Source organism: Protobothrops mucrosquamatus, unplaced genomic scaffold (assembly GCF_001527695.2).
Source record: "Protobothrops mucrosquamatus isolate PMUCROS unplaced genomic scaffold, P.Mucros_1.0 scaffold733, whole genome shotgun sequence".
Lineage (NCBI taxonomy): Eukaryota > Metazoa > Chordata > Lepidosauria > Squamata > Viperidae > Protobothrops > Protobothrops mucrosquamatus.
This window is the reverse complement of record NW_015387007.1, coordinates 345,867-373,080: the sequence shown is the minus strand read 5'-3', so window position 1 is coordinate 373,080 and position 27,214 is coordinate 345,867. Positions and strand designations below refer to the sequence as shown.

The 27,214-nt window shown below is 38.2% G+C and overlaps 2 protein-coding genes across 2 annotated transcripts in view; one reads left to right on the top strand and one right to left on the bottom strand.

The window, feature by feature from the left end:
- The window catches only part of DCDC2 (doublecortin domain containing 2), a 43,694-nt gene extending 32,272 nt beyond the window's left edge, over positions 1-11,422 (bottom strand). The window contains exons 1-3 of the mRNA XM_029284576.1: positions 11,130-11,422; positions 9,655-9,706; positions 2,860-2,874 (exon numbers count right to left, since the gene is read on the bottom strand). Of these exons, the coding sequence (XP_029140409.1) occupies positions 2,860-2,874; positions 9,655-9,706; positions 11,130-11,422 (360 nt within the window). The remainder of the gene's footprint in view (positions 1-2,859; positions 2,875-9,654; positions 9,707-11,129) is intronic.
- Positions 11,423-23,950: 12,528 nt separating this feature from the next.
- MRS2 (magnesium transporter MRS2) overlaps positions 23,951-27,214 on the top strand; it is a 20,547-nt gene continuing 17,283 nt past the window's right edge. Inside the window, exon 1 of the mRNA XM_015818382.1 lies at positions 23,951-24,170. Within this exon, the coding sequence (XP_015673868.1) occupies positions 23,954-24,170 (217 nt within the window). The 5' untranslated portion in view covers positions 23,951-23,953. The remainder of the gene's footprint in view (positions 24,171-27,214) is intronic.

Here is a 27,214-nt window from a genome sequence, read left to right as displayed (position 1 = left end):
ATCTAAAATTTATCTGTCTGAGCTTCAGCTCCTGTGTCAAGAAAGCATAATCTCTGCGCGCTCTAAGTATTTTTGCTGGAATTTCTTTTAAAAGAATGATGTCTTGATTCAAAATTTTAAATCTTTGTTGATAAAAGAGCTGCATTATTTCATTGCGTCTAGACTTTCTTGTAAAATATATCACAATGTCTCTGGGTAGGTTCTTTTGCTTTGCAATCCAGGAGTTTACCCTAAACACACGCTCTATTTCAAGATAGATTTCCTGGCCGCACGATAAGGCATCCCCAAGAGCATCTGCAATTACTTGTCTTGCGCGATCGTTTTGTATGCGGACTGAGAAACACAGAATTGCAGCAGAGCATCTTGGAAGGAGACATTTTCCGAGACTGTTCGCCAGGGAAAATGTCTCCTTCCAAGATGCTCTGCGAGAGGTTTCGGCCGAAGAAGCTGCCGGCGGGGCAGTCAAAAACATGAGGCCTAAGCGAAACGTTCCAGGGACCGCCACTATTCACAAGGAAGACGTGCGCGAGGATTCGGACGAAGATCCTGAAGAAGAGGAAGACAAGCTTTACCAAGCAGCTGGAAGAAGGTCCAAGGATCGTCAGGACAAGGGCCCAGCTGAGCTTCGTTGCCTCGGATGTGGTGGACGCCACAAGCGAGCGGAATGTCGGTTCCGTTCCGCCATCTGCCGTGCGTGCGGAAAGAAGGGCCACATCGCTGCGGTCTGCCTGGGTCGACAGAAGGTACAACCAAAGGAAGAATTGAATCCGAAAGGTACCAGGGTGCCCAGCCAAAACAGGGTGGGGTTCTGTGCAACACGCCGGAACATTTTAAGAATAGGCACACACAAACCCCTTAAAAAGAAGCTAACACTTAAAGTGAAATTGCAGGGAATTCCATTATCGATGGAACTTGACACGGGGTCTGCCCTATCCATAATTTCCCTCAAAACATTTCACAAAATCTGCAGCAGCAGTGGCCAGAGAGTTTCATTAAGGCCCTCTAATGTGATCCTTACGGATTTCCAAAATTCTAAAGTGTGCGTTAAGGGGGAGGCCACCCTTAAGGTACAGTACAAGAATTTTGAAGGCCCCCTAGACGTGTTGGTTGTGGGGGGTGAGCGAACGAGTCTCATTGGACTCGATTGGTTTGAGGCCTTGGGAATTCAGGTAACAGGGCTAAATAAATTGCAAACACAGACCCTTGCTGACGTATGCAAGGAGTTTGCAGATGTGTTCAGTTCTGAACTTGGGTCCTACACAGGACCTCCTGTTTCACTTAAGTTGNCCGAGAGCTTAATCGCCCCGGACTCGCTGGAAACGGTATCATACTCCGACCTCAAGAAAACTTTAAAGGAACACTTTAAGATACACCTTGAAAAATTATCTCTTTTCCCATTACTGAAGAGCATGTCAAGCAGAATATTAGATTCATGCTAATTTTCCAATCTCATCTGCAAAGGGATAGCTCTTGCAGGTTATACACGCATGATCTGTTTCAGAAAATCAGTGGAATATACAGAAATCAGGTATAAGGTTATCCCTCACTTCTTCCATTCAATGATTATTTGGAAGAGTTATCTATTGGTACTAAGAATATAATTTCTATAGACTAATGGATTATGGATTAATCCTCAAGTACCCACCAAGTAAGTGCAAAAAAAGCTGTAACAAATTCTTATACTGAATGCATAAGTACATACACTCAGACAGAGTAACTACTCATATATCTTATCTGTCTGCCTGCATCCCTGCCTATATCTATCTTGCCTGAGAATCAGCATTCCTAAGCACAAGAAGGAATCCATATGATAAGTCCAGTGAGCCAATAGGGCATTCTGTTACTGTTCTCTAGCAAAATTTAATTTTTATATTGTTAGATCATTTACAGTCAACATAGGTTATTTATGAACTAGCATAAATAGTTGCATTTCCTGTGCAATTCTCTCTTTCTCCATTAATGAAAAGCCTGCACAAAAGTGAAATATTAAGGGGAAAACTGGTAACATGGGAAAAGAAAGGAATTCTTTAGTCCTGTTAATCATTTGCCTGATCTAAATTTCATTCCTATCCCACACATTTGAGTGTCTTTCCTTCAGTGAGGTTGAAGCAGAAACTATAAGATACTCAGTAGACAAATGGGTGATAGGGAGAAGATTAAACAACTCTGACATCCTCTGTTCAAGATGACTGTCATTTCTAAGTAGATTCCATCAAAAAGAAGGAGTGGGGGAAATTACATAATTACAATTAACTGGAGTATTAAAGATTGAATAGGGTCAAAAATGAAGCAATATGGTCAACAATGAAGCAGTAGGGTTAAGAATAAATGTGTACTAAATGAATGTTTGACTGAATGGTTATATGACCATTACAAAAAAAAATAAATTGAGTTTGGTTTTACAGAGAGAATAAATCATGATTGCATTTCAATACTTATATCATATCATATTATAATATGTTATATATTGTACACACAAAATGACTGAATGGGTTGAGAGGAAGAGTCTACAACTGCAAAGTGAAGTTTTTAAGAGGAGTGCAGGGGAAAAGAAAGGTCTAAAATCAGTTTCCCAATGAAAAAGCAGTTCCTAGGGACTATGCATACAAAATCCTACAACACTGATTGGATGTAAGAAAGTCATTATATACATTAACAATTCTCAATTTATGTACATATAGTCAGACGTTATTCATAGTGACATGTGATGACATTCATCCTGATTTTATTATAGATACTGTATTTACATTCTACTTTCTGCTTTAAGAGTTGCATACTTTACATGCAGCCGTACAGACTGTCAAATATTTGGGCAATATTTTAATAATAAACATATAAATATCCAGTTTAGACACTTACATCTTCCAGAGATAACTGTTGGCAAAAAAAAAAACAAAAAAACATGTTTAGCATCTAGGTCATAACTTTGCAATACACCACATATAGTATATAAAGTGTTATGCAGTTCACCCAATATCATGTTTATTAACAACGTTTTCTTGATGCCGTCATTTCAATATTTATGAACAAGATATACAGTGCTCAGAAATGAAAATCATTTTTATTTAAAAAAACAATTAATAAAATTAAATAATTTTATTAATTATTACTCTCACATTCTCAGGCCTCAGCCTTTAGCATTTGGGGCTTTCATTAAGGCTCTGAATCAATCAATAAGGTGCAAAAAGTGTAACTTCTTCAATGATTTTGTTATGTGTAATAAATACCTTCCATAACTATCCAATCAATAGGGTACAAACAGAAGTGTAAAGTAAACTCAGTTTATAAAGTATGGCCTGAAAATGTTAAATTTTAAATTAAATGTTAAATTAACAGTATTAATATTATAACATTTTTCAGCTCTTTTGATTATGGTATCATAATGTGATGTTAATTAACCAAGATTGTAAAAATCAAAATGATATATTTATTGGTCATAACTTCGCAATATACCACATATAACATATATAGCATATGCCTATTCTGAGACAAGATTCAAGCTTCTGCTTCAAGAGTTGGATATTTCTATTCTGCATTGGCTGTCAGTTTGCTTCCAGGTTCAATTCAAGGTGTTGGTTGTTATCTTTAAATCCCTGATCTGGAGCCAGGTTATTCAAAGGGACCATCTTTTCCCAGTTATATCTATTCAACCCATCAGAACAAAGATGTAGGGATATATATTGGATCCCTTCTCTTAAATGAGGGTCATCTGATGGGACCAAGAAGAAGGGCTTTCTTCACGTGGCTCCCTCCCTGTGGAACATCACCACTGCATAAATAAGATTGGTTCCCACTTTGACTCTCTTTCAAAAGGCAACTTGAAGACATGGTTTTGCCAATGTGCCTAAGGATCCCAAGATGATATGGAGCTCATCAAGAGGTTGGATTTTTTGTTACCAAAGGGACGGGGGTTTAGAAATAGAAATAGAAATAATAGAAATAGAAATAGAAATAATAGAAATAGAAATAGAAATAGAAATAGAAATAGAAATAGAAATAGAAATAGAAATAGAAATAGAAATAGAAATAGAAATAGAAATAGAAATACTAGACTAGACTAGACTAGACTAGACTAGACTAGACTACACTAGACTACACTAGACTAGAACAGAACAGAACAGAATAGAATAACAGAGTTGGAAGGGACCTTGGAGGTCTTCTAGTCCAACACTCTGCTCAGGCAGGAAATCCTATATCATTTCAGACAAATGGTTGTCCAATCTCTTCTTTAAAACTTCCAGTGTTAGAGCACCCACAACTTCTGGAAGCAAGTTGTTCCACTAGTTAATTGTTCTAACTGTCAGGAAATTTCTTTTTAGTTCTAGATTGCTTTATTGAGTTTTGTATTGGGGTTTTATTTCTGTAAACTACCTAAAGTCACTGTGAGTTGGACAGCCATATAAATTTTTCTAAATAAATAAATAAATATACAGACATGTCCACCATAATGAGATGTACTTTACATGTTGAAATGTTGAAATTACTATGACTTTCTAAATGTACTGTACATTAATAAATCAGCATATGCAATTTTATTGAAGGTTGGAATCATCTCTTCAGACACAATTACAATTATCAGTACACATGTAAACTAGAAATAACATTTTTATTTTCACAGGCATTCTCGTCAATACTACAGTACATTGAATCCTCAAGGTATTCACTTCAAAAGAATAACAGTGTATGTCTTGCAGTGCTCATTAGGTTACCAAGATACTAACTACCAAACAACTTGCCGAGCTACATTTTTAAAAACATGCAATAGTTAAGAGCTGGATTATTCAAATCATATAAAAATTAAGTGTTTTTTCTCCCTCTCCTGTACAGATTACAATATTTTCTTGTTTTTTGTTTACAGTGCTGCTCAAAAGATGCATTTTTTTAAAAGAGCGCAAAGGGTTCATGAAACAACAACTATTTTAAATGTCATTTTTTTTAAAAAATTGTCTTACAAAAAGAAAATTGTTGTTCTGGCATCTTACAAAACAAGAGGTTCCTGTAAGATTCCGGGTAGCAACTTTTGTGTACATGTAGAATGACATATATTTACAGTCTTTATATTTATAGTCAGGCTGTTGTTAGCAATTATCCTCTCGGAAGATTATAATCCAAAACAAAAACAAAACAATTGGTACAACAACAATTATTGCAGATGTTTCCAAGTGACATGAAGTAGTAATGATGGGAAGCTTCATGATAACTACTAGAAGCTAAACTCTGCTAAATATTCTGCAGAATTGCCTACTTTTCTTACTGATGGCTTTTCCTTCAGGGATGAAGAAGAGCTATTCCTGACTTGATGATAACCAAAAGGGAATACTTTCACTGTTAAAGAAGAAAGCAAGAATACCAGAAGGCTCAGAGGAAAGCGGTCATATAATGCTGGAATTCCTGATTTTAAGGAAACCAAAGCTGAATGTAATTGAACACATATTTCAGTTTCAAAAAAACCCCATATTTCAACAAATTCAAGCAATGATAAATAGGATTCCATGGCAAGAGCAGCTAATTGGAAAAGGAACTCAAGATTGGTGAGAGTTTCTAAGGAGATATTAAAAACACAGCTGGAAATATCCTAATGAGGAAAAGAATGTAGGACAGTAGAGGCAGCCAAAGTAACTGCACAAAAGATTTATTGGAGCCCTGAAATAATTTTTTTTTAAAAAAGATACCTATATGAGATGAAAAGAGGAAGATTACGTATAGATCGTTAAGAATTGTAGAAATGTATCAGAAGAGTTAAAACTTCAAATTAAACTGAGATTTGCAAAGAATACAAAAGAAATCCAAAAGGATTTCTTTAGCTATGTTCAGAACAAAAGGAAGAGGGGGAAAAATCAGTACATAGATGCTCAGGGAAAATGAAAAATTGCTAACAGATAAAAAAAGAAGGAACTATTCAACATTTATTTTGATTCAATCTTCTCTAAGAGGAGGGCATGTGTTCCATGAGGCAATTGTGAAGAAAAGGAAGAAGAGGCAGAAAGAAGATGAGATTGATAGAAACCCAGTCAAAGAATACCTATTTACTGCAAATGAATTTAAATCTACAGGACAAAATGAATTGCCTTATTAGTACTAAAGGAACAAGCTCATCATTTAGATAAGACTTTTTATCTTCTTTCTGAGCAAACCTAAAGAACAATACAACACCAGTGAAAAGATTACAAAGATAGCTTTATAGAAGTTAATGACATGGAAGTTAATGACCTGCTGTTTGGCCATTTCTGAGCCCCAGGTGTACCTCAGCAGCATCAGGGAAAAGAAGACATAGAATATCTGTCTGGGGATGATGGGGGCAGCAGAGGGCATAGTGGGATGGGCGTTTTCAGAGCAGAATGTAAGGCAGTCAAAACGGCAGGGATGGGGAGAAGATAGGCAGATGGGGAAAGTTACAGCACCTCTGAGATCTTATGAGGGCAGGCTGCCAAGGGTTAAAATTCTGATCATGTGACCATGGAGGGGGCATAACGTTTGAGAACTAGTCATAAATACCATTCATTCAGCACTAATCTAACTTCAAATGGTTGCTGAATGAATGATCATGATGGTTACCAGGCACACATTTATAAAAGTAATAACTCAAGTTATTATTGAGTAATAGCTCAAGTACTTCCAAAATCCTCCCCTCTCTCAGTAAGTTGCACATATACACTACTGCTAAGTGAAAAAGTTCAGTGTAGGTTCCCAGAAACATTTTCTTGCAGTGGTGCTTCAAGGTTTCAGACTAAAATCTAGATTAAGTAATATTAACTGATAACCTCCAACTTTGGAAAAAATACTATTTCAGGATATATATTGAAAAGATAGGACTGTTAGTTTATAATGATTTAAAAGTTCCAATTTAAATCATTAAAAAAAATACATTCAGCACATTGTTAAATATTTTGAATATTTCAGCGTCAGAAAATTGTTCCAGTAGAGAAAAGGTGCACAAAAATAGCAACTGTGATAAACATGGAGCACGCACTTTAGTTTCCCTAGGAAAGATACATCCTTTGGGAAATGTTAGCTGAGAAAAAGGCAGCTAACATGATATAGCTTTGGAAATTATCCAAAATGTATTCAAAATAAAGAAAACAGCTTTTTAACACCTGTCACAAAATTAGACAGCTAATTAGATATTAGATAATCATAAGGGCTATATGGTACTTCCAGTTTTCAAGTTAATAAAAGTACTGCTTACGGACAACTCAAAATATAGATTGTTGGCTATTGATTAATGTGGTAAATAGTTGAAGAACTTGGTATCCATTTAAGAACTGAAATGTGGAAAAGACACCATTCGAAGACAAGCTAAAAGAGATGTTGGGGCAGGCAATTTGTTAATGATTGCTTGAGATTACTTAGTAAATAGACATCTAATTACTAATGAGTATTTAGATTCAATGCTATTCATAAAATTCACAGAGCAGCAAGAGGAAACCTTATTTAATTAATAACAGAAGATGAAATCAAAGAAGCAATACAGAAACTGAAATTGAATTAATCTCCAGACTTGATGGTATTTCCTACAATATATCTCAAGACCTTTTGGGGAATCCTATTTAAATTTTTAACTCAAGTAATGAACAAGATCCAAAAATGCCATGTTCTTCTATCACCGACAGAAGCTTTTATTTACAAAGACAGAAATTATCTAATTTGGTGCTAAATTGTGTATCTGTAGATCTATTACAAAGAGGATAAATTATCTTATAAATGAGTTAATGCATATCAGAAATCATACCATTCCTTTAAAAGCTTGCAAAGCATATGCTTCTAAATACTGAAGGGATTTAGCTGTGCCTATGATGAATAAAATTCTATAGGTAAACCACTTTAAATCCTATTTAAAATGTCCATTTAAAAATTAAAAACAATTCTCAATTATAAATCAGTTAGATTCAATCGCAATGACTTTTTAACCCCAAGTTATGACAACTGGTAATAGGCAGAAATATTAGTATTATTTAAGTGCTCATCTTCAAAATTTATCAGTGCTACAACTGAGGCAATAACCATGGAAAGAATTCTAAAGAAAAAAGTATCTAAATAATCCAACAGCGTTGCATTACTTTTTAATTTCATCTAAATTTCAGATTATTCTTCCATCTATCCTCCATATTATGTAAATGAGTTTATTATACATTTTGATTCACACAAAACAGTCATTGAAATTACAATACTTCTCTTTATTTTTAAGACACATTTTCATTCTCTCACATATATTGTACCAAATAACAGTAGATATTCTATTTGCTTAGTGTTCTCAATATTTCATTCTTTAAAATCTTTTCTCTAGGGAAAAAAAGACCTCGAATAGAGTAAGACAACGTAACCCCAAAAAATCTAAAAAAGTATAAATCTAGAGCAGAATATATTTGAATATTAACATAATCTTGTACTGTCGTATATCAGTGGTGGACAAATTATGGCTTATACCTCTGGTTCCCCTGATTGTGAAACCAAACATCAATAGTCAAGTCAATGCCTCAGAATATATAAAACATATTTGTATAGGATCCTCAGAAGTTGCCTGTTTCAACTTTTGTCATTTTACAATTCATTCTTAGGCGATAAGAGCTTTCAACAGCTGAACAACAGCCACTATCATGGTCTGTCAATAACACAAACCACTCTGCAAAGCTTGATGCAGATTAAGGTAGCATATCATAGTCTGGGTTTTAGGATCTCAACAAATCTACTTAATTAGGTGCAAATCCCAGTTTTAACCTAAATCAAGTCCTGGCTTTGGAGGAATATCCAGGCAATTCTCCATCACCTCAAGACCATAAAGTCCCAATTTCCAGGAGCCCACTTCAAGCAGTAGAAATCTCACATAAGTTACAATATGGAAAACAATTTTGACATTGCACCTGCATGAACTGAGTTACCATGTTGGTTTGTCTGTCTGGCTTATTTGTAAACTGCCAAGTCCCTCAAGTATCCAGGCTCTAAAAATTCACAAGGTTATTAAAGGTAGCAAAGATTAACAGAAAACCATCTCTTTGCTTCCACCTAGTGATCATCTGGATGTTTCCATCTCAGAGATGGATATCCTAGCTTGATACAGAAAAGGTAGCAGGAGAACAGGATACAAAAGCTGTAAAAATAGCATCTATTAATCAGACTGGTTTAACAATGCAGTTTTCTAGATTTTAACTTTCTAAATCTCTTTAAAAATTAGAGCATATTCCTGAGCTCAGACAGCACACTACTTGTTTTACTATTGCTACATGGGCAAACAAAAATATCTGTGTTCACAAATCTCAATAAATCAGACCAAACAAACCATCTTAAGCTTTAATCTAATATATAAATGCTGTTTTATAAAACAAAGCTATAGACCAGAGGCCCCCAACCTTTTGGGCACCAGGGACCGGTTCTGTGGAGAAAGGTTTTTCTGCAGACCGGAGGGGGTGTGGTTTTGTGTGCTACCTGCATCCCGCGGATGGGACTTTGCTTGTTTGTGCGGACCGGTTGCTGGCATGCCACAGCCTGGTGCCGGTCCACGGATCGGGGGTTGGGGACCCCTGCTATAAACGTTTGCTCAGAAATGTCCCTTTGATTTCCAAATAAATCAGAGCAGACTGAAATCTAAATCAATAAAATTTTGTTTTGTTTATACTTCAAGTGTAATACAGATTTATATTAATATGTACAATACACTACCTCATTATTATTTTCCATCGGTCTTTTCTTTGGCTCTCCAATATCCAAATAGCTGAAAAACAAGAAAACAAAAGAGGATATATACTAATATAAAATGAAAAAACTTGTAAAGTTTCAGTTATTCAATACTATATTTACAAGAATATTCTTTTTCTTCTTGTCTTATATTTCTTATTTTCATGGTTTTTCCTAATAACCAGCCAAAACATTATAACCATGTGACAAACTCGATTCTTAGTAGGCTGTTTAGGAATATTTCCTTATATTTTTTAGTTACTACAAAGGTTTGGCAACTTTGGGTGGCTCTGCAGTACATTCACTAGAAAAGTGCTTAACCAATAAGCCACATTATAGTGATTATAAGCTTAATATGATTTATGATTCCAGCAAATAACAATGACAAGGAATTAATATTTTATGATGATGGGAGTACTCTACATTTTAGGATATTTTATTATATATAAATATATACTTGTAAAGTGATGTAATGTACTATACTTGCTTAATTTAAAAAGTATAATTTTGTGGAGAATTTGGAATTTTTTCTTAATAATTGATTAACTAGACTGGAATTAATTAGCCATAGGAGAAGATTATAGGCAATAGCGTTTAAACCAAAGACAATGCAAAGTGCAGGGATGGAACTAACAAAAGGTGTGTGTGTGTGTGTGTGTGTGTATACAGTACATATATATTACCTCTGACATTAGTTTTTAAAAACATATTAGAAAAACACAACATCAGCAAGTTTTATTTCTAAAAGCAGGCAACAAAGGGTAAACGTATACTAAAGCCTACCTATTTTCTAAACTCGTATTGGTTTACATTATTTTATAGTAATCCCCATTTCTACTTCCCATGACGAATTATGGGAATTGTAGTTTGGCTTCAATGCTGTAAATGTTCTGTTAATGATCCATGAACTTTCATCAGGAGTAGCTTGCATGACAAGCTAAGTCTGTCATACCAGTGTGTTCCACTGTTATCAGTCCTCTACTGTTATCAGTCCTCTTTTGTCTTTTAGTCACCCTAGTATGTATACTGAAATAGGTAATGTGGCACCTTTCAGAGATTTAGGACTAGATCTACGAACTCTTTTTTTTATTGATCATAGTAACTGCAAGTGAGGACCACTGACATTAAAGATATATAAAGAATTCCAAATGGCTTGCTTCTGAATGGTAGCTTTAAATCAAAATTCAATTAATCAAAATTGTTAATGATGTTGGAACGGTACTTTTCACATAAATGTTCCATCATTTCTGAAAGAAAAAATGTATAGGGAGATAAAGCTACATACGTGGAAAGACAAAGAGAAAGACTGGGGAACTGGGCCTATGAACCATTGTCTAGTTAAAACATTTAAATCTAAGGAAAAATAATGCTTTCACCCCTCCTTGGAGGACTTATATATAAAAGATTGCACATTTCAGTTTCTATATCATGTTGGTTGGAATGAACATATGACTACTTACTTTAGTTTTTTGAAAGCTTCTCTGCCACCAGCAACATAGTGCTCTCCACTTTGAATCTCATCTAGCTGACGAATGCGATGCCCACCACGGGGTGTATAAATATTCCGCACAGCCCCAAAAGGAGCATTCACACCACCTGTCACTTCCTTTAGAAAGACATCAAAACTGGAAACCTTCTTCTCATGGATAACAACACGCCGCCCAGGGAAGAAAGGGTCTCCATTGCGATACACCATCACACTCTTCACCACAGGCTGTGACAGACATGTTGGCTTGGCACTGGGACTACTCATAGCCGTCTTTGCACTCTCCTGTCCTGGGTCCAGTTGGTAATGAACACAATGGTTTGCAAACCTGTAGGTTTAAGAAGAATAGAATTTATTTTCTTTCACTATTTTTCTCTGACAATTATCTTTGAATTCCAGTTTGCAGTATAGGCACTGCATACACATCTACAGCATGACTGGCACGCCAGAGCAACCGCCAATAGTATTTCTATTTCTAAAAAAACAGGGAGGCTCTTAAATTCTCCCAAAGGTTTCAGTTCCATAACAGTTCAAAGAGTCCTTCTGCTAGGCAACCAATTCTTGCCAGTCTCTTAAGAATAATAAAGTCATCCTTCTCCCTACATATTCACACAAACTAAAGATGCAAAGCAGAAATGCTTATTGCATACAGTCAAGAAACCACATCTGCTGTTATAGAAGCCCCAGAAAACCCGTTTTTAAAAATTTTGCAATTAAGTATCACATCTTCACATCTCTTTTTATTCATTCTGTTTTGTCTTGCTTATCTTTTTCACTTAAAAAAATAAATAGCCATAAAGTGACTGTCTAAAGAAGCCTACCATGAAATTCAGAGATGGAAGGATAAAGGAAGTGTTTATTATCAAATATTAAAAGACATGCATAATGTAATTTACAGTGATTTTAATACCAGCTGGCAGAAGCACACAAAAAATGGCAAAGGATAGAAAAATCACATAGGGTCAATAGTTGGGAGGTTGCAAAATTTATTTAAAAATGTTCATATTAAAATGGAAATTTTTCAATGGAATAAAAAGTGAAAAAAATAAAACAGAGTAGAATGAGATATTAGCATTCTTCACTGCTTCTACTGAAGAGATTAAACAGTAAGCAGAAAGGGACAATCTTAAAAATGATTTCAATTATACAATTCACCTATACTGGTTAAAAGGTATGATGATTCCCAGCATATTAAAATGCCACTCCCAAAATTGATTATATTGAGAAGAAAAGTTTTTGCTTTATACTATTTATCAATTTATATTAACAGAAAGGGGTGCTTTTTTTTTTTTTACAAAGAGAAGCATTAAAAATTATGAGTTCCCTACAAATAACTCTCCAAATTTATCATACATTGAATCACCTCAAGATCACTACATTTCATTGTAATTTGGTTTCAAGGTATGTAGCTAGTCTCAATTTTGGCCCATTTCATTCATTCAGATTTTGTTCTCCACCACCTGAGTTAAGGTAAGAAGGAAAACATCGGATGCCAACCTGCTAGTCCAAACCTCTGTCTACTTTTTGCAAAGATGCGCCCTACTACATACATCACACAGACACACACCTGAGTGAACACCAGGCCTAAGGCTGCTTTGGTGCTGCTACATTGTTATTGTAGCTTCAGCAGGATCCAACCACCAACAAATTGAGCTGTTTCCTTTCTTCCTGCAAACGCATTAAGTCTGCTCGTTCTCTCTCACACACACACACACACCCCACACACGCAAAAACACACTTTCCCCCCCTCTTATATCTCCCAAGAGGGTCTTTGCATTTCACCACCGCCAATTTTGATCACTTGGAACTTGATTCCCAAAGGAGAGAGGTTTTTTTTTGCCACGGGACCGAAAGCCACTCTGCCGTTTGCGCCCACGAGCTACCGCAACTGTCAAAGTAGGAGAAAGAGGCGGCTTTCCATCCACCTTACGACCGCGCCGTCGACTTTGCGGAATCGGGCACTTCCCTGGGTGAGAATGCCTCCAAAGCCACAAATCCGGGGACGGGGGGTGGGTGGGAAGAGGGAAGGGAACCGCGCCAAGCCAGGACCGCCGTCCCGGCTCGAGCAAAGAGCGGAGAGGGAAAAAAGCGAGCCAGGCACCTGAGCGCAGCAAAGTCCCGACGCCTCTTTTTCACCCGGGAGAACTCGGCTGCCCTCTCTCTTTTCCTCCCCGCCTACCAAGGGTTCAGCTTTGGGCACCATGAGCTCTCCCCAGGGGCGACCGAGGTTTCGGGGTGGTGCTGGAGCCGTGGCTGCCCCAGGCGAGAAGCGCCCCCATGTTCCCCCAAGTGGAAGAGAGGCGGCAGGGAAGGCGTGGCGGTTCCTGGCCGCGGGTTTCTGCTCCCAGAATGCTGGACTTTTTTTTTTTTTTTCCTGTCCGCCGTTGCCACGGCAACGCACCTGGCTCAGGAGCAAGGGGGGGTGTAGTAAACCTGGAGGCCCTGCCAGGGACCTCTCGGGAGAAGATTGCTCCGGGCTGTGGCTTCCCTAACCTGATCCCCGAACAAGGGAGAGAAAGGAGGGATGATGGCACCTGCAGGGTTAGGGACAAGAGGACCAAACGGCACCATTGATATCCTGGTCTAAGCAGGGTGAACTCTCAAGCGCTTGTGAGAGTCGGTCTGCGCCTGGGGAGATAGAGTGGAGGAGATTCTTGTAAGCCAGGGGTCTCCAACCTTGGCAACTTTATGGCTTGGCTGACATATTCTGGGAGTTGAAGTCCACAGGTCGTAAAGTTGCCAAGGTTGGAGACCCTTGTTGTAAACAAAAATGGTAATTGGGACTCCCTGATTGCTCCCTAGTGCAGGGTTTTTCAACCTTTTTCACCCATTGTACCACTTTTAGGATATGGCACTATCCGAGTACCACCAGTCACCTAGCAAGGTGTCAAAAACTTGATGACCCAAAAAAAAAAGGAAAAAATTGATAAAGTACAGGTAGTCCTCGACTTACAACAGTTCGAAGTTACAATGGCACTGAAAAAAGTGCCCCCCAAGCTACAGCCGAGCAAGAGACCTGCCTGCCCGGTGGCGCTCTTCCTCCTGTCCGAGGTTTTCATTGTGAGCATTTCTGTTGAGGATTGGCAGCGGAGGTGGGGTGGATGTTTGGTTTTTATTCCCTCTGTCTGCTGGGTGGTTGCAGCAGGTTTTGGTCACTTCACATGACCCTGGGACACTGTGACCGTCATAAATATGAATCAGTTGCCAAGCATCTGAATGTAAATCACAAGACCCTGGAGATGCTGCAACATTCCAGCTGATCAGCGCTTCTTCTGGGTTCAGCATAGGCACCAGGATCAGTGCTGCTTTCCAGCTGATTGGTGCTTCTTCAGGGCTCAGCAGAAGCACCAGGATCAGCGCCGAGCTCCAGCTGAAGCCTGGCGCTGATCCTGGTGCTTCCACTGAGCCCTGACAGTCCCGAAGAAGCGCTGATCCTGGCACTTCCGCTGAGCCTTGATAGCCCTGCAGCTCCAGCTATCTCTCACTCAGGCTTGTGCGGTGCTGCCACCGGTTCAGCTCATTCCCCTCCCCCGCTACCACTTTTCTAGAATGGTCGCGTACCACCTGCCAGGTGCCAGTGTACCACAGGTGGTACCCGTACCACTGGTTGAAAAGCCCTCCCCTTTTGTCAGCCATTATTCATTTCTCCGTTATGTCCTCGGAACACTTGTTCGTCACTGACCCACCGACCCCAAGATGTTCTACTGAGTGTCAAGGTTACCACTTCAGTAGAGAGGCATTTGGCATACTTCCCCCCCTCCCAGAATAGGAATTAAAGGAAATAATAATTTGGCAACCTTTCATGGAACAGTGTTCCTCTGACAGAGGTGGTGTGATTTAGTGATAACAGTGGGTTCAAGTCCACCCTGCGGAGTGATTTGAGTCAGTCATTGTCAGCCCAATGTGTAGATGAGCACCAAGATAGCCTTTTAAAAAAAGTTTTTAATCCAGTTTATTTATTTTAAGAATTATAAAGGATTTCTTATTACAGAATACTTAAAATCCTTATAATGGTTACATTTATAATCTTTATAATCATTTATTCATAGTCAATTAGCTGTGCCATTAAAAAACACTTTTATAAGAAGCAAAGCCAAAGGGGTAAGTCATTAAAAAACACCTCGAGATTGGCTGAAAAATATATTTGGCACTTGTTTGTTTTTGATGTTCTCTGAGTGTTGTTCTTGGGATTTGTTGGAGCCATTCTTCCAGCCTTGAATAGCCAGCCTATCACCACTAGGATTACTTTGGCTTTTACTGTCCACATCCTCTCTAGTTTCTCCTTCAGGCCCTGGTATTTCTAAAGCTTCTCATATGCCTTCTTCCTGATGTTGCTGTCATTTGGTACCAGTACATCTAACACAGTTGCTGTCTTCTGGTCCTTGTCTACTACCATGATGTCTGGCCAATACCTGCCTGTCTGTCTGGATCTGAAAGTCCAACAGAATCTTAGCTCTCTTAGTCTCCACAACCTTCTCTTGGATCTCCTATCTAGCCTTGAGAAGATCTAGCCTGTACACTGCACAGATGTTCCTTTACACAGTGCCAGCTGCTTGCTTGTGCCATTCCCTGTATGCTGGTCCTGTCTACATCTTACACTTTGCCATTATATGTTGGACTGTCTCTGAGGCCTTTTTGCATAGTCTGTATCTCAGGTCCTGTCTAGTATGGTAGATCCCTGATTCTATGGATCTGGTGACTGTTTTGTGCTGCAATGATCAACGCTTCAGTGCTGTCTTTCAGTCCAGTACTTTCCAACTACTGTTAGGTTTTCCCAATGTCTGCCAACTTAGCTATCTGTCTTAGTCTGTCAATGGTATATCCCATGCAAAGTCATGTCTTGCCATGGTGCTTTCTTTGCTTGATTTTCCTCCCAAGTCTGCTGCTGCCTCAGTAGTTCATCTTTGGATGCCATGTATTCTTGGATGCTCTTGCTTTCTGCCAGGACATGGCTTTGACACTCACCAACCAATAAATTTGCATTCTTCTGTGTTGCTCTGGAAGCAGAAAACCGGAGAGAGGCACACTCTGCTCCCATCTGTCAGCTATGGACTCTGTGTTCTTCTCAGGAAGAACATTACGGAAAGGAGCAAAACAAAGAAGACTCTTACATCAACCACTGGTAGACGAGCTGCTAGGCAATTGCCCCTTTCATTGGCAACTGGTGCAAGAACAACCTCTTCCTTTTCAGTCAAGCATAGCAAGTGAAAATATTTGATAAGAATGCCAATATGAAGAACCACCCCCTCCATTATCCTTTTGCTTTTGATCGCTTAGTCTGACAGAAGGGCCTATTTTTCAATTTTAACAGGTTTGGGATACTTTGGGGGACAATAATTTCTAAAAAGTAGGATAAAATTGAATGCCTTCCTATATCCTCTTATCTAGGAGTACTTTTACTGAAGACTTTTATCAAGGACTTTGTAGGAAATGACTAGGCTGCATCTGAGGTAGGGGTCAAGCACATCATCAGTTTTGATTCCCTTCGCACCCACAAGAGATCTAAGTCCAGCCCAGTGAATTCCATTGGCTCTTTTTAACTGTTAGTAGTTCAGATTTTTGTAGAGAGCATAAGTCTGTTATTGGGGGTGAGGGAGGATAATATTGTGACTCTGGAACTTGGACGTGATCTGTTTCCCCATTTGTTAAGCACTGCCTCAGAGCTGCAGGACTTCAGATCTTTTGAGGAAACAAGTGAATTGACCCTTTGCAGTTCCACTCTTCCAAACTCTTGGAATTAGTTTGTATATGACCAACAGATGCATCCAAGAAATAAAGGTGTGGATAAGGGCATGTAAGCAATATCTTTAGTGTGGAATTGGAATATCTCCCACTGAAGACAGAAGGTTATTTTTTAATAGGCACACATATTCTTAGACTCCAAAACATAGCGGAAGAGTCTCTCAAGTCAAAGCGTGACTCATAAAGATTTCATTCAACATGCCCATGCTGTTTTCTTGGCAACAATAGAGAAGTTTGCCATTGCCTTCTTCTGAAATGTTTTCTTCCAAGTTTAGACTACAGTCTTGAGATGTTTAGGAGCCTCCCATCCAAAAACAAATGCTTAACTTCCTCAAAATCAGCTATCTGCTGTGACCAACACACACATTCTCTTTTTTCAATAGCAATGTGTTGCACCTAGCAATTATTTGGAAAGACAGATACTGAAGCTAAAGCTCCAATACTTTGCCCACCTAATGAGAAGAGAGGACTCACTGGAAAAGATTATGATGTTGGGAAAGATTGAAGGTAAAAGGAGAAGGGGACGGCAGAGGATAAGATGGTTAGATAGTGTTGTCAACGTGATGAACATGAATTTGGGCAAACTCTGGGAGACAGTATAAACAGGGGGGCCTGGCCTGTTATGGTCCATGGGGTCACAAAGAGTCAGACACAGCAACTGAACAACAACAAGCATCTAACCAGGAGCTGATAATTTTAAAGTTTAATTCAGGTTTGGTTTATGCTTCAAGCTCTGTCATTATCTAGAATGTTTCCATTTGTTTGAATGGAATCACCCCACTCAAAAAATCAGGTAGAGTTAGATGAATTCTACATAACAATTCTGTGCATGACAGGAAAAAAATATGGACCATTGTACAATATCTTCAAATAGTTATGGTAGGAACTTTCATTTTGAAAGATCAAAATTTTTTCCCATGCTCAGTCTTAAAATTTTACCAATACCAATTTTACTGAAAGTTTTTTTTTAAGAAATCAAAGGGTTATTGGCAATTTTCCAATGCTTTTGTTCTTTGTAATAAAGATACTATCCTGGTCTAGACGTATTTTTCTTGTGGGTCAATAATATGTTTTCCTTTCATTTTATGAGAAATGGCTGGATTGCAGAATGAGGAAATAGGAAAGGAGGAGGTTGAAGTCATAGGGCATTTTTTTGCTGACATGCAGTATAGCTGACACACAAAAGATGTGATACACAAACCAGGATCCAAATAAATGTGAGACAGTGTTGTGGAATGTTATCTATGAGAAGTTATTAGTGAACCAAATGTGATTTCATAGTTAAATTTTAGCTCAGGAAAGGTCAAATATAGTTACTGTAGGCAACCTTTCATAACATTGTGACTGCTAAAACGATAACATTTCCAGCTGTGGAAGTGGACTCTGAGAAAGAGAGTAAAAAAATAGACATTTTCAAATTAAGGATTTGGAGGTAGGGGTCATGGACTATAAGACAACCAATCAATCAACCCTGGATCATTGCTCCTTTGTAGCAGCTATCAACAAAAAGAATCTCACATATTGTACTTTGGGAGAGTTATGAGCAGAACATAGATTATGAAAAAATAATTACACTTGGCAAGACTGAGAGAACTACTGTACAATGTCTAGCAGATAGAATGGAATCAAATAGGAAATACATATGGATTTCTAGTTAAAACAGATCAGAATCAGTGGTAGGATTCAAATATGTGAACAACTGGTTCTCTGTGTGGATGCTGCTTCCGGATGTCCATTCTAGGCCTGGGCAACAAAAAATTAGCTACCGGTTCTGCTGAAGTGGTGCAAACCGGCTGAATCCCACCACTGATCAGAATGATTTGTGTGTATAAAATCATGTAAAAACACCATATGTAAAACATGACTCAATGGAACACAGAATTGAAGACTTTTATTTTACTCTGTCTAAGGTTACATTATGATTTCCTTCTATCTATAATCTACCTTTTATAATCATCAAATCCAAAATTCACAGGTTGAGTTTTCCTTTTTTCAGCAAAAAGTTTCAGCAAAAACATACTTTATTAGTTTATATGATTGTCACAGTAGTTGGGTAATCTAGCAAATTAATACATTGTTAATATATTTATTGCTTTTAAAAAAGACAAAAAAATGAAAAAATACAAAGATAATTATGATAAAAGTACATACATTGTCAAAGAAAAGAAACAAAATGCATAGAATGTGCTTTTAAAAAAACTGAATACAACAAAGAAAAAAAAGAAAAAGTATCATTTTAGCAGTATATAGTTACAATTTTATATGTGTGTATATATATTATATATATATATATATATATCAATTATTATTCGAGTACATATATTTTCTAATAATTATATAACTATCAAAACCTACTATATTTGGTATTAATGAATTCTATATGAATTCTGTATACTTGTCCATATAAAATCTACATCTATTGGCAATTCATTCATAGAAGAATATATACTTTTTAAAAAAAATATGGGTGAATTATACTTTTAACCTTTTTTTTTGTAGCTTTCTTATGTATATTTCAGAAGTCCTCACACTGTAGTTCCACACATAGCAGCACTGATTATAACACTATGCTACTAAAATTAAAAGAAAAATTATTCTGAATCAACAAGATTATTCATGCTTTAAAAAAAGTATAGCTTATGTATTCAAACCAGGGGTCTTCAAACTTGGCCCTTTTATGACTTGTGGACTTCAACTCCCAGAATTCCTCAGCCAGCATGCCTGGCTGAGGAATTCTGGGAGTTGAAGTTCACAAGTCATAAAAGCGCCACGTTTGAAGACCCCTGATTCAAACACTCAATATTATAAATGAACTTTCCTCCTCCTCTCTGAATAAAGATTGCAATACATTGTTCAAAATCAACTTAAGATTTTTACTTCAGTGGACCTTTCTCGTACTCTAAACTGGATAAGTGGTTAACAAGCAATACGTGATTAGGTTTCAAAATTAATATCAAATCAGCTGAGCTGAAGTAGGCTCCAAAACTAAGAAACATCAGGCCTGGGTAATATGATGAAGGAAGACCACTGTGGCCCACCAGGATTCTAGGCTAGATTGGGAAGTTTAGAACACATCCCCAAGGAAGCACATGGCAAACCAATTCCATTTTGCTGCCCAACCCCCACCCAACTCCAAATTTGGATGTGTTCGTTAAGTCACAAGATATGAGCTCAACTCAATAGATGATAAAAGCACTCAGGAATTTTTCCTTTCTTTTTATCTCAGCATTCAGGAAACAAAATAAACTCTCCCCTGCTGTGAGCTACAAAGAAGATAGTTAACCATTACCAAAAAAGTAATTTGGTGTAAAGCAGCTTTTGATGTACTGCAGTTACTGGTTAACACTAGTTGTGTTTTTCAATTTAGTCCTAAATTAATACACATGAAAGTGGACATTATCATTTCATCTACAAATTCCTTACATGTGTGCTTTTTAATTTTATATGATTTGTTTTTTTAGTCAGTGGGACACATTGCAACGTTTAAAGGTTTGTGCTGCTGCACTCAGTATCCCAGCCAGCTCTGAGAAGTATTAGACAAAGATACCATTTGTTCACATTATTCCATAATTAATATCTATAAAAATACTGCTAAGGAACATGGCCCAGTTTGATCCATGCTTCGTGTCCAATCAACCTATAAGCTGTGGAGAGGAAAGGTTTTGCCACATAGAGAAAAAGTTATTTCTGACAGTGCTCAGTTTTAGTTTTGAATTTGTCTGTACAATGGTATATAGCAGTGATGGCGAACCTATGGCACGGGTGCCAGAGGCGGCACTCAGAGCCCTCTCTGTGGGCACGCACGCCGTCGCCCCAGTCCTAGGCCTTCAGCTGGGTTTTATGAAAGCTTTTCACTTTAGGTCTCCGCCGCCGTGTGCAAAAAAAAAAAAAAGGTTCAATCAATCAGTCAATTTCAACTTCTCGTGGGGAAAAAAAAAGATCTCGCAAAGTTGGAATTCATTGATTGAACTTTTTAGTCCCACCCAGTCTGCTGTTACCACCACAGCCACACCCACCCAATGGGCCACACCCACCCAATGGGCCACACCCACCCGGCACCTGACAATGCATAAGTGGGTTTTGGGTTGCAGTTTGGGCACTCGGTCTCTAAAAGGTTTGCCATCACTGGTATATAGAATAGTATCTAATACAATTGAAAACCATGAATTGCTATTCTCTCATAGTTGTTTATAAATAAAGCCACTTTCCATTTATATAAATGTTATAATATTTATATACATTTCTTAAATATATAAATATAAAGATTATGTCAATTATAGTTATTGTTCATGCTATTTAACTCAAGTTTGGAAATAGTTTATAATGTAAAACTTGGAAGGCAAGAAATAGTGTTTAAATACTTAAGGATAGTTAATCTATTAAAATCAATTTTAAGTAACCTAGAGTAAAATCAGTTTTGCCTGATAAACCCAACCATTTTGAGGTTTTACACACACAGAGAGACACACACACAAAATCACTGCCATGAATATATTGCATTGACAGGTATATCTACATATCCCTAGGTACAACCACTGTAAGTTTCATTTGAATATTATTATTTCTGAATTTAGTGCCACTAGTAATAGCTTCTCAGTGATTTGTATGTTGAGAAGTAATGTTTAAAGTGCTGTGCTGCAAACGTGTTCTGAATATGTTTGTAGTGGATTTTGCAAGAAGTTGCCCCAGTACCCCATAAGAAAGAGCTGCAATATACATAAATGAAAGTAATTATGTGTTTTATTTTTAAATAAACACACTTTTCTAGGGGTATATTTAAGAAGATCACAAAACCAATACAATCTAAGACTACAAAAAGAAAGGAGATAACCAGGAAAATGGTATTCCTGTGTTTTAAATTATCTCTCCAAGTACAAAGAAATTAAATGAACGAGATAGGCAGCTGAAACAATCACATACTATTCTTGGTGTATTGTATGAACTCAACCTATATACAGAAATTCAGTGTATTGTTCAAGTTCATAACATTATCTTCAGTAAAACCAAATTCAAATTCAATTATTCAGGGGTAAATGCACCACATGAATATTGCTCAGTATTCTTTGTTTCAAAACTGTTCTAGAGAAGGAAAACATTTAATTCCTTCTCCACAGCAATCTTTCCTCCCTGTGCTGTTGATTGGAATTGTGAAAAATACACATTTATTTTCTTTAATGTAGCTGCACTTCAAAGAACTCTCCTATAAAGAATGTTAAAGTATCAGTCTGAGGGGGGAAAATACCAAGGTCTAGACTAGACCAACCTTCAAGATTTTAAGATATATGGATTAAACAGGCTGGCTGGGGAATTTTTTGATTTGAAGTCCACACATCTTAAAGTTGTCAAGACTGAAAAAACAAACCATTTGTCTGGAAGATATTGAAGATCTCTCTTAACACTATGATTCTATGAAACTATGCTCTTTTAATAGTCTGGTATTAATCTAATTCTTTTTCTAGATATGTTCTGGCAAGAAAAAAATGGATGATGAGAATATTTGATTTGTGCAACTCTACTGAATGTGCTCAAGAGTAATAGGAATGATTTACAGGCTCAAGATAATATTTTCCATACAATAGTTTTTGTTATGTATTTATTAAAGTTATATGCTGCCCACATCACTGTCCAAAAACTATTAATTGGGAGGGGGGGCTGTTTGAGAACCATGTCCTGACATCTACCGGTACTAACATAAAGCATTTAACATACTGCCACCTGCTGCAGGCACACAAAATGACAGTTCTTTTACACAAGAATAATTTACAGGGTTTTAGAGATCTAAGTGGATTGTTCTCCACCTATAACACACTTGTGTTTACATCTCATGTCTATTCACACACACACAGAGTAGAGATTAAGAAAGAGAAATGGAAAACATGAGTGCATTGTATTGCTCATGAATTTATTATACCGATAACTTGACAGTTCATGGACAATCTAGGTTACAAGTTACAACTGTTTTAAGTGTCAACTAGTTAACACAAAAGTTCACAATTCTCTTCCCAAATAATAATAAAATTTTGTTATTTAATCTCTCAAACCTTCTCTGCAAACCAAGAGTTAAGATAGATGCTCTCCATGCTCTTATCAGCCTGCCATTTAGTCAGAGCGAAAAGCAGAAAGCAAAAATCATCATGGCCCCAGAAACATGCATCCCATTCCAGTCACAAAATTATCCAAGTAATTCAAATACTTATGGTGTCAGGATCTCTACTGAGTTATCATTAATTTCCCAAATGTAGGAACCACGTTGGGACTTTTTTGAGCCTAATGGTAACACACTGCTTAAGAGGAAGGTAACTACTGAAACTGTTCACTGAATCACAAAGAATGGTAGGAAAGCTTTCTGTATTAAATATGTGTACAAGAGTTCTACACAAAGTCTTATCGTAGAACATTATACATTTTTTCGTCTCTAAGTTGAGATCGACTTCGCTTTCCAAATATTACAAAAAAGTAAGATACACGTGGCACGCAAACGACCCAGCAGTCTTTGTTTTTGTTTTTAACTTAGTAGTGCTACGTAACCGTTTATGAATCGAAAATTTAGCATCTTCGAAATTTGCAAGGTATCCTTATGCATTCTCAAGTAATATTTCCAGCGCAAATAGCATTTTTGAAAGATACCGTTTTGCTAGGTTATTAATTAGCAATCGCCAAGTCCACGTGAAAAAAAGAAACTTTTATTATTATTATTTTGTTCATTTATTTATAATGCTGGGAGGGGGGAGGAGGAGGAGGAGGCTCAAAACTCCGCTTAATTTAAGGCCTGAATGTATTCCTCATCCGGCCCTGCCTCAACTTTTATTACGTGCACAAAGCTCGGCGCTTATCTTGCACTTGTGGGTCGCCCCGTTCGCCGTATGCAGCCACACTCGCGCCCCTCCACCCATCCCAATTCGCACGCCCTTTCCCCCGCCGTCCAGCAGCCGCTCGCCGAAGCGGACAGGCGCCTCCTCCGGAGCGAACTTGGCTGCAACTCCACCCCCTCGATGTCCGTCGGTACCGGAAGCTGCGCGTTTCGGAGGCGCAAAGCCCTGGGAGCGGTGGGCAGACATGGAGTGCGTCCGGCTTTTGAGGCAGCGGCTGCGGCCTGGCGTGCACTGTTTGTTTGGCAGGCGGCTCTGCTGCAGCTGCAGCCACCGCTACGGTCTTCTCCTGGGAGGGAGCTCGTGGCGCTTTCCAGGTGCGGCGGGTGGGGCGCCGCTTGGCTGCAACTCCGACAAATGCCGGTGGCGCCGAAGCGGCGGACAGAGCTTTCTACTTTGCGCATGTAAGTCGTGCCTGCAGGCGTTGTGGCCGTCGGGACTGCCGTTGTGAGAAACGAATCACTAGCGGTTTGTTCTCTGGAGGACAGGCGCAGAGCCCTAAATCCTGTAAACTCCACCAGAAATCTTTGCACCTGAGTATGAATCATGATTGAGCCATTGGGAGGTCCTGGGCGGATATCCTCAAAAGTGCTCCGAAGTTCCCCAGCGAGGATATAAAGCAGGGGTTCTCAACCTTGGCCACTTTAAGACTTGTGGACTTCAACTCCCAGAATTCCTCAGCCAGCTTTGCTGGCTGAGGAATTCTGGGAATTGAAGTCCACAAGTCTTAAAGTGGCCAAGGTTGAGAACCCCTGATATAAAGTGTCTGCAACTTTGCCTCTTGAGGCGTTGAACTTTTCCGCACAGACCAACTAGCCTGAACTTGCCTGTACTCGGGGAGAAAAAAAAAGTTGATTGAGTGTTGAAGTGCGTATTTGGATTTTCAGCCCAGTCAGATTTGTTTGGAGTTTGGATCAATGTGGGGTTTGAATCCAGTCATTACAGTTCTTGAGTGATGGTGTGTGGCAGAATGTGATGAATGAAACTTAAGTGATGGGGTTTTCAGGCATTGTTAAGCTACCTACTGCATTGTATTGTTATGTGCTCCTGGCCACTTTCCTTCGGGACCAGAGGCAAGCTCGCCTGACCAATAACCAGTCAAGACACAGTGAAGGCATTTTGTTTCGTTTATTGCAATAAGCTGGGAGAGAAGCTGTCAAAGCTTGGTTCTCTCCAAAGTTTCAACCTAAAATATTCCCTTCTTTATACAACCATGATCCGGCTGCCACATCCCTCCTCTTTCCCTATTCCCCAGAGGTACTATGAGGTTACACTCTTTCCAACTGCCTCCTACATATTTTCTGTTACATACTAAATCATACATCACATGTACATTAAAATTAGATAATCCATGCAAGGTGTGTCAGTTAATATTAATCAACTAATTGCACGTGCTCAGTTGTCTGAATTCTGGGCCCCCTTTTTTATGACTTCTTAGAAAAATAGGTTCTTTCCTGTTTTGCTAGTTATTTCCTCTTACAGCTCCTTTTCCCATTCAGATAATTTTGCCTATGTGTTTCTCTTACATCCTCCCTCTATGCCAGGATTGTCAAACTTGCAACGTCACGTGAAGTGTTGCGATGTATCGCAACTTTTTCCCCATTACCGGAGCTGGAGTGGGCGCGGTTTCAGTGTGACACATCCGGCCCGCGAGCCGGCAGTTTGACACCCCTGCTCTATGCTATTCTTTCCTGGTTCCCATCCATTGTAGTTTCTTTGGCAAGCTTGTTTCTCCACTCAGTAAGTCTCCACTGCAGCAAATTCAATTTTAAATTTCTCTTTTCAGTATTAAATTTTGAAGTCCATTCACTTATTCCCATCAGTATGTTGAAAGTGTACAACAGTTCATTTAGTGACCGCTCAAAGTCACAATGGCACTGAAAAAAGTGACGCCCATTTTTCATAGTTAGACTTTTGCAGCAGCCCCATGGTCATGTGATCAAAATTTGGATGCCCGGCAATTGCTTCATATTTACGACAGTTGCAGTGTCCCAAGCTCATGTGATCACCTTTTGCAACCTTCTGACAAGCAAAGTGAATGGGCAAGGCCAATTCACTTAACAACCGTGTTAACTAACTTATCAACTGCAGTGATTCACTTAACTGAGGCAAGAAAGGTCTTAAAATGGGGCAAAGCACTCTAAACAAATGTCTCATTTAGCAACAAATTTTGGGCTCAATTGTGGTCATAAGTCAAGGACTACCTGTATTTGGCTTAGAATGCTGGCTGATTAAGAAACCAATCCCAATATTTGAATTAAAAATGTTTTTAATTAAAGTTAATTTGATTATGGTATTGTAAATTAATGAAGCTTAAAATAGGTTCAGGTTGAATAAATTTAAGCTAGAATTGGATATTTTAAATATACTATGCTATTTGAGGGGAAAAGAGAGGGAATACATGATGTGTTGATTGTATTATGTATATATGTTTTGTTTTAGGATGTTTGATTACCCCAGCACCACAGTGTGTCCTGAATATGTTGTTTTAAGAAACTAAAAAACCAATAAAATTTGTTTAAAAAAAAAAAAACCAATCCCAAGTAGTCTGCAACTAGTATCTGGATGATCTTCATTAATGAACAGAGCAGAAAGCACCAAACAGCTAGTTTTACCTTGACACATGAAGTGGCCAACAAGTCTCAGTGCAGGCTCTTCCAATTATTTTTTTTAATTAGCTAAGAAAATTCCATTGACTCTGCATCATTTTCAAGATATGCCCAGTGCCTTTTTTTTCCAAAGTTATTATTGGCCCTGCAGGAGGCATGGAAGGTAGAGAAACCTGTATTTTTCCATTGCAGAGTTCATAACAGCCTGGATACAGAAGAGCCGGCAAGATAATTTCTGCCTAATGCTGCTGCTCAACTCAGAATGTAACTGGAAAAGGCATACTGTATGTGTGCCCAGCTATTTCAAACTGAGAAGTTTCAGATTATTTGTGCCTTGTATACATTGCTTAGAAGTATTTCTTTGCAATGCCTTTCTTATCCTGTCTAAATATTTTCCAAGGGATATATTGTAATTATATTTTACTCATATTTTGAGCATTCAGAACAAATTGTGTAAATTTTAGGAATTTATGATACTCCTGTAATATAAATGCTACTCGTTTGCTTTACAAAACTGAATGGATGAATGGATAAATGGATGGTTACTATTCTGGACACTAGCCTGGGGTTAGTCTTTTGTTCTTTGGCCATCACATGCAGCCACACGGCTGGAGACTCCACAATCACCCCACCATGTGATGCTTGGGAGAAGAGGGGAAAATCTAATGTCAATTTACCTGTGGGACAATCAGATTGCAGAAACCTATTTTGGATGCACCTCTACAAACTGTAAGTCATTGTTTAGGATTCCCAGAATAAAGCAATATTTCCTGTTTGTTCCTCTGAGTTGTCTATCTGTTCCAGACTGAAATAGAGCAAGTTTCCTGTCTAGAACAGAA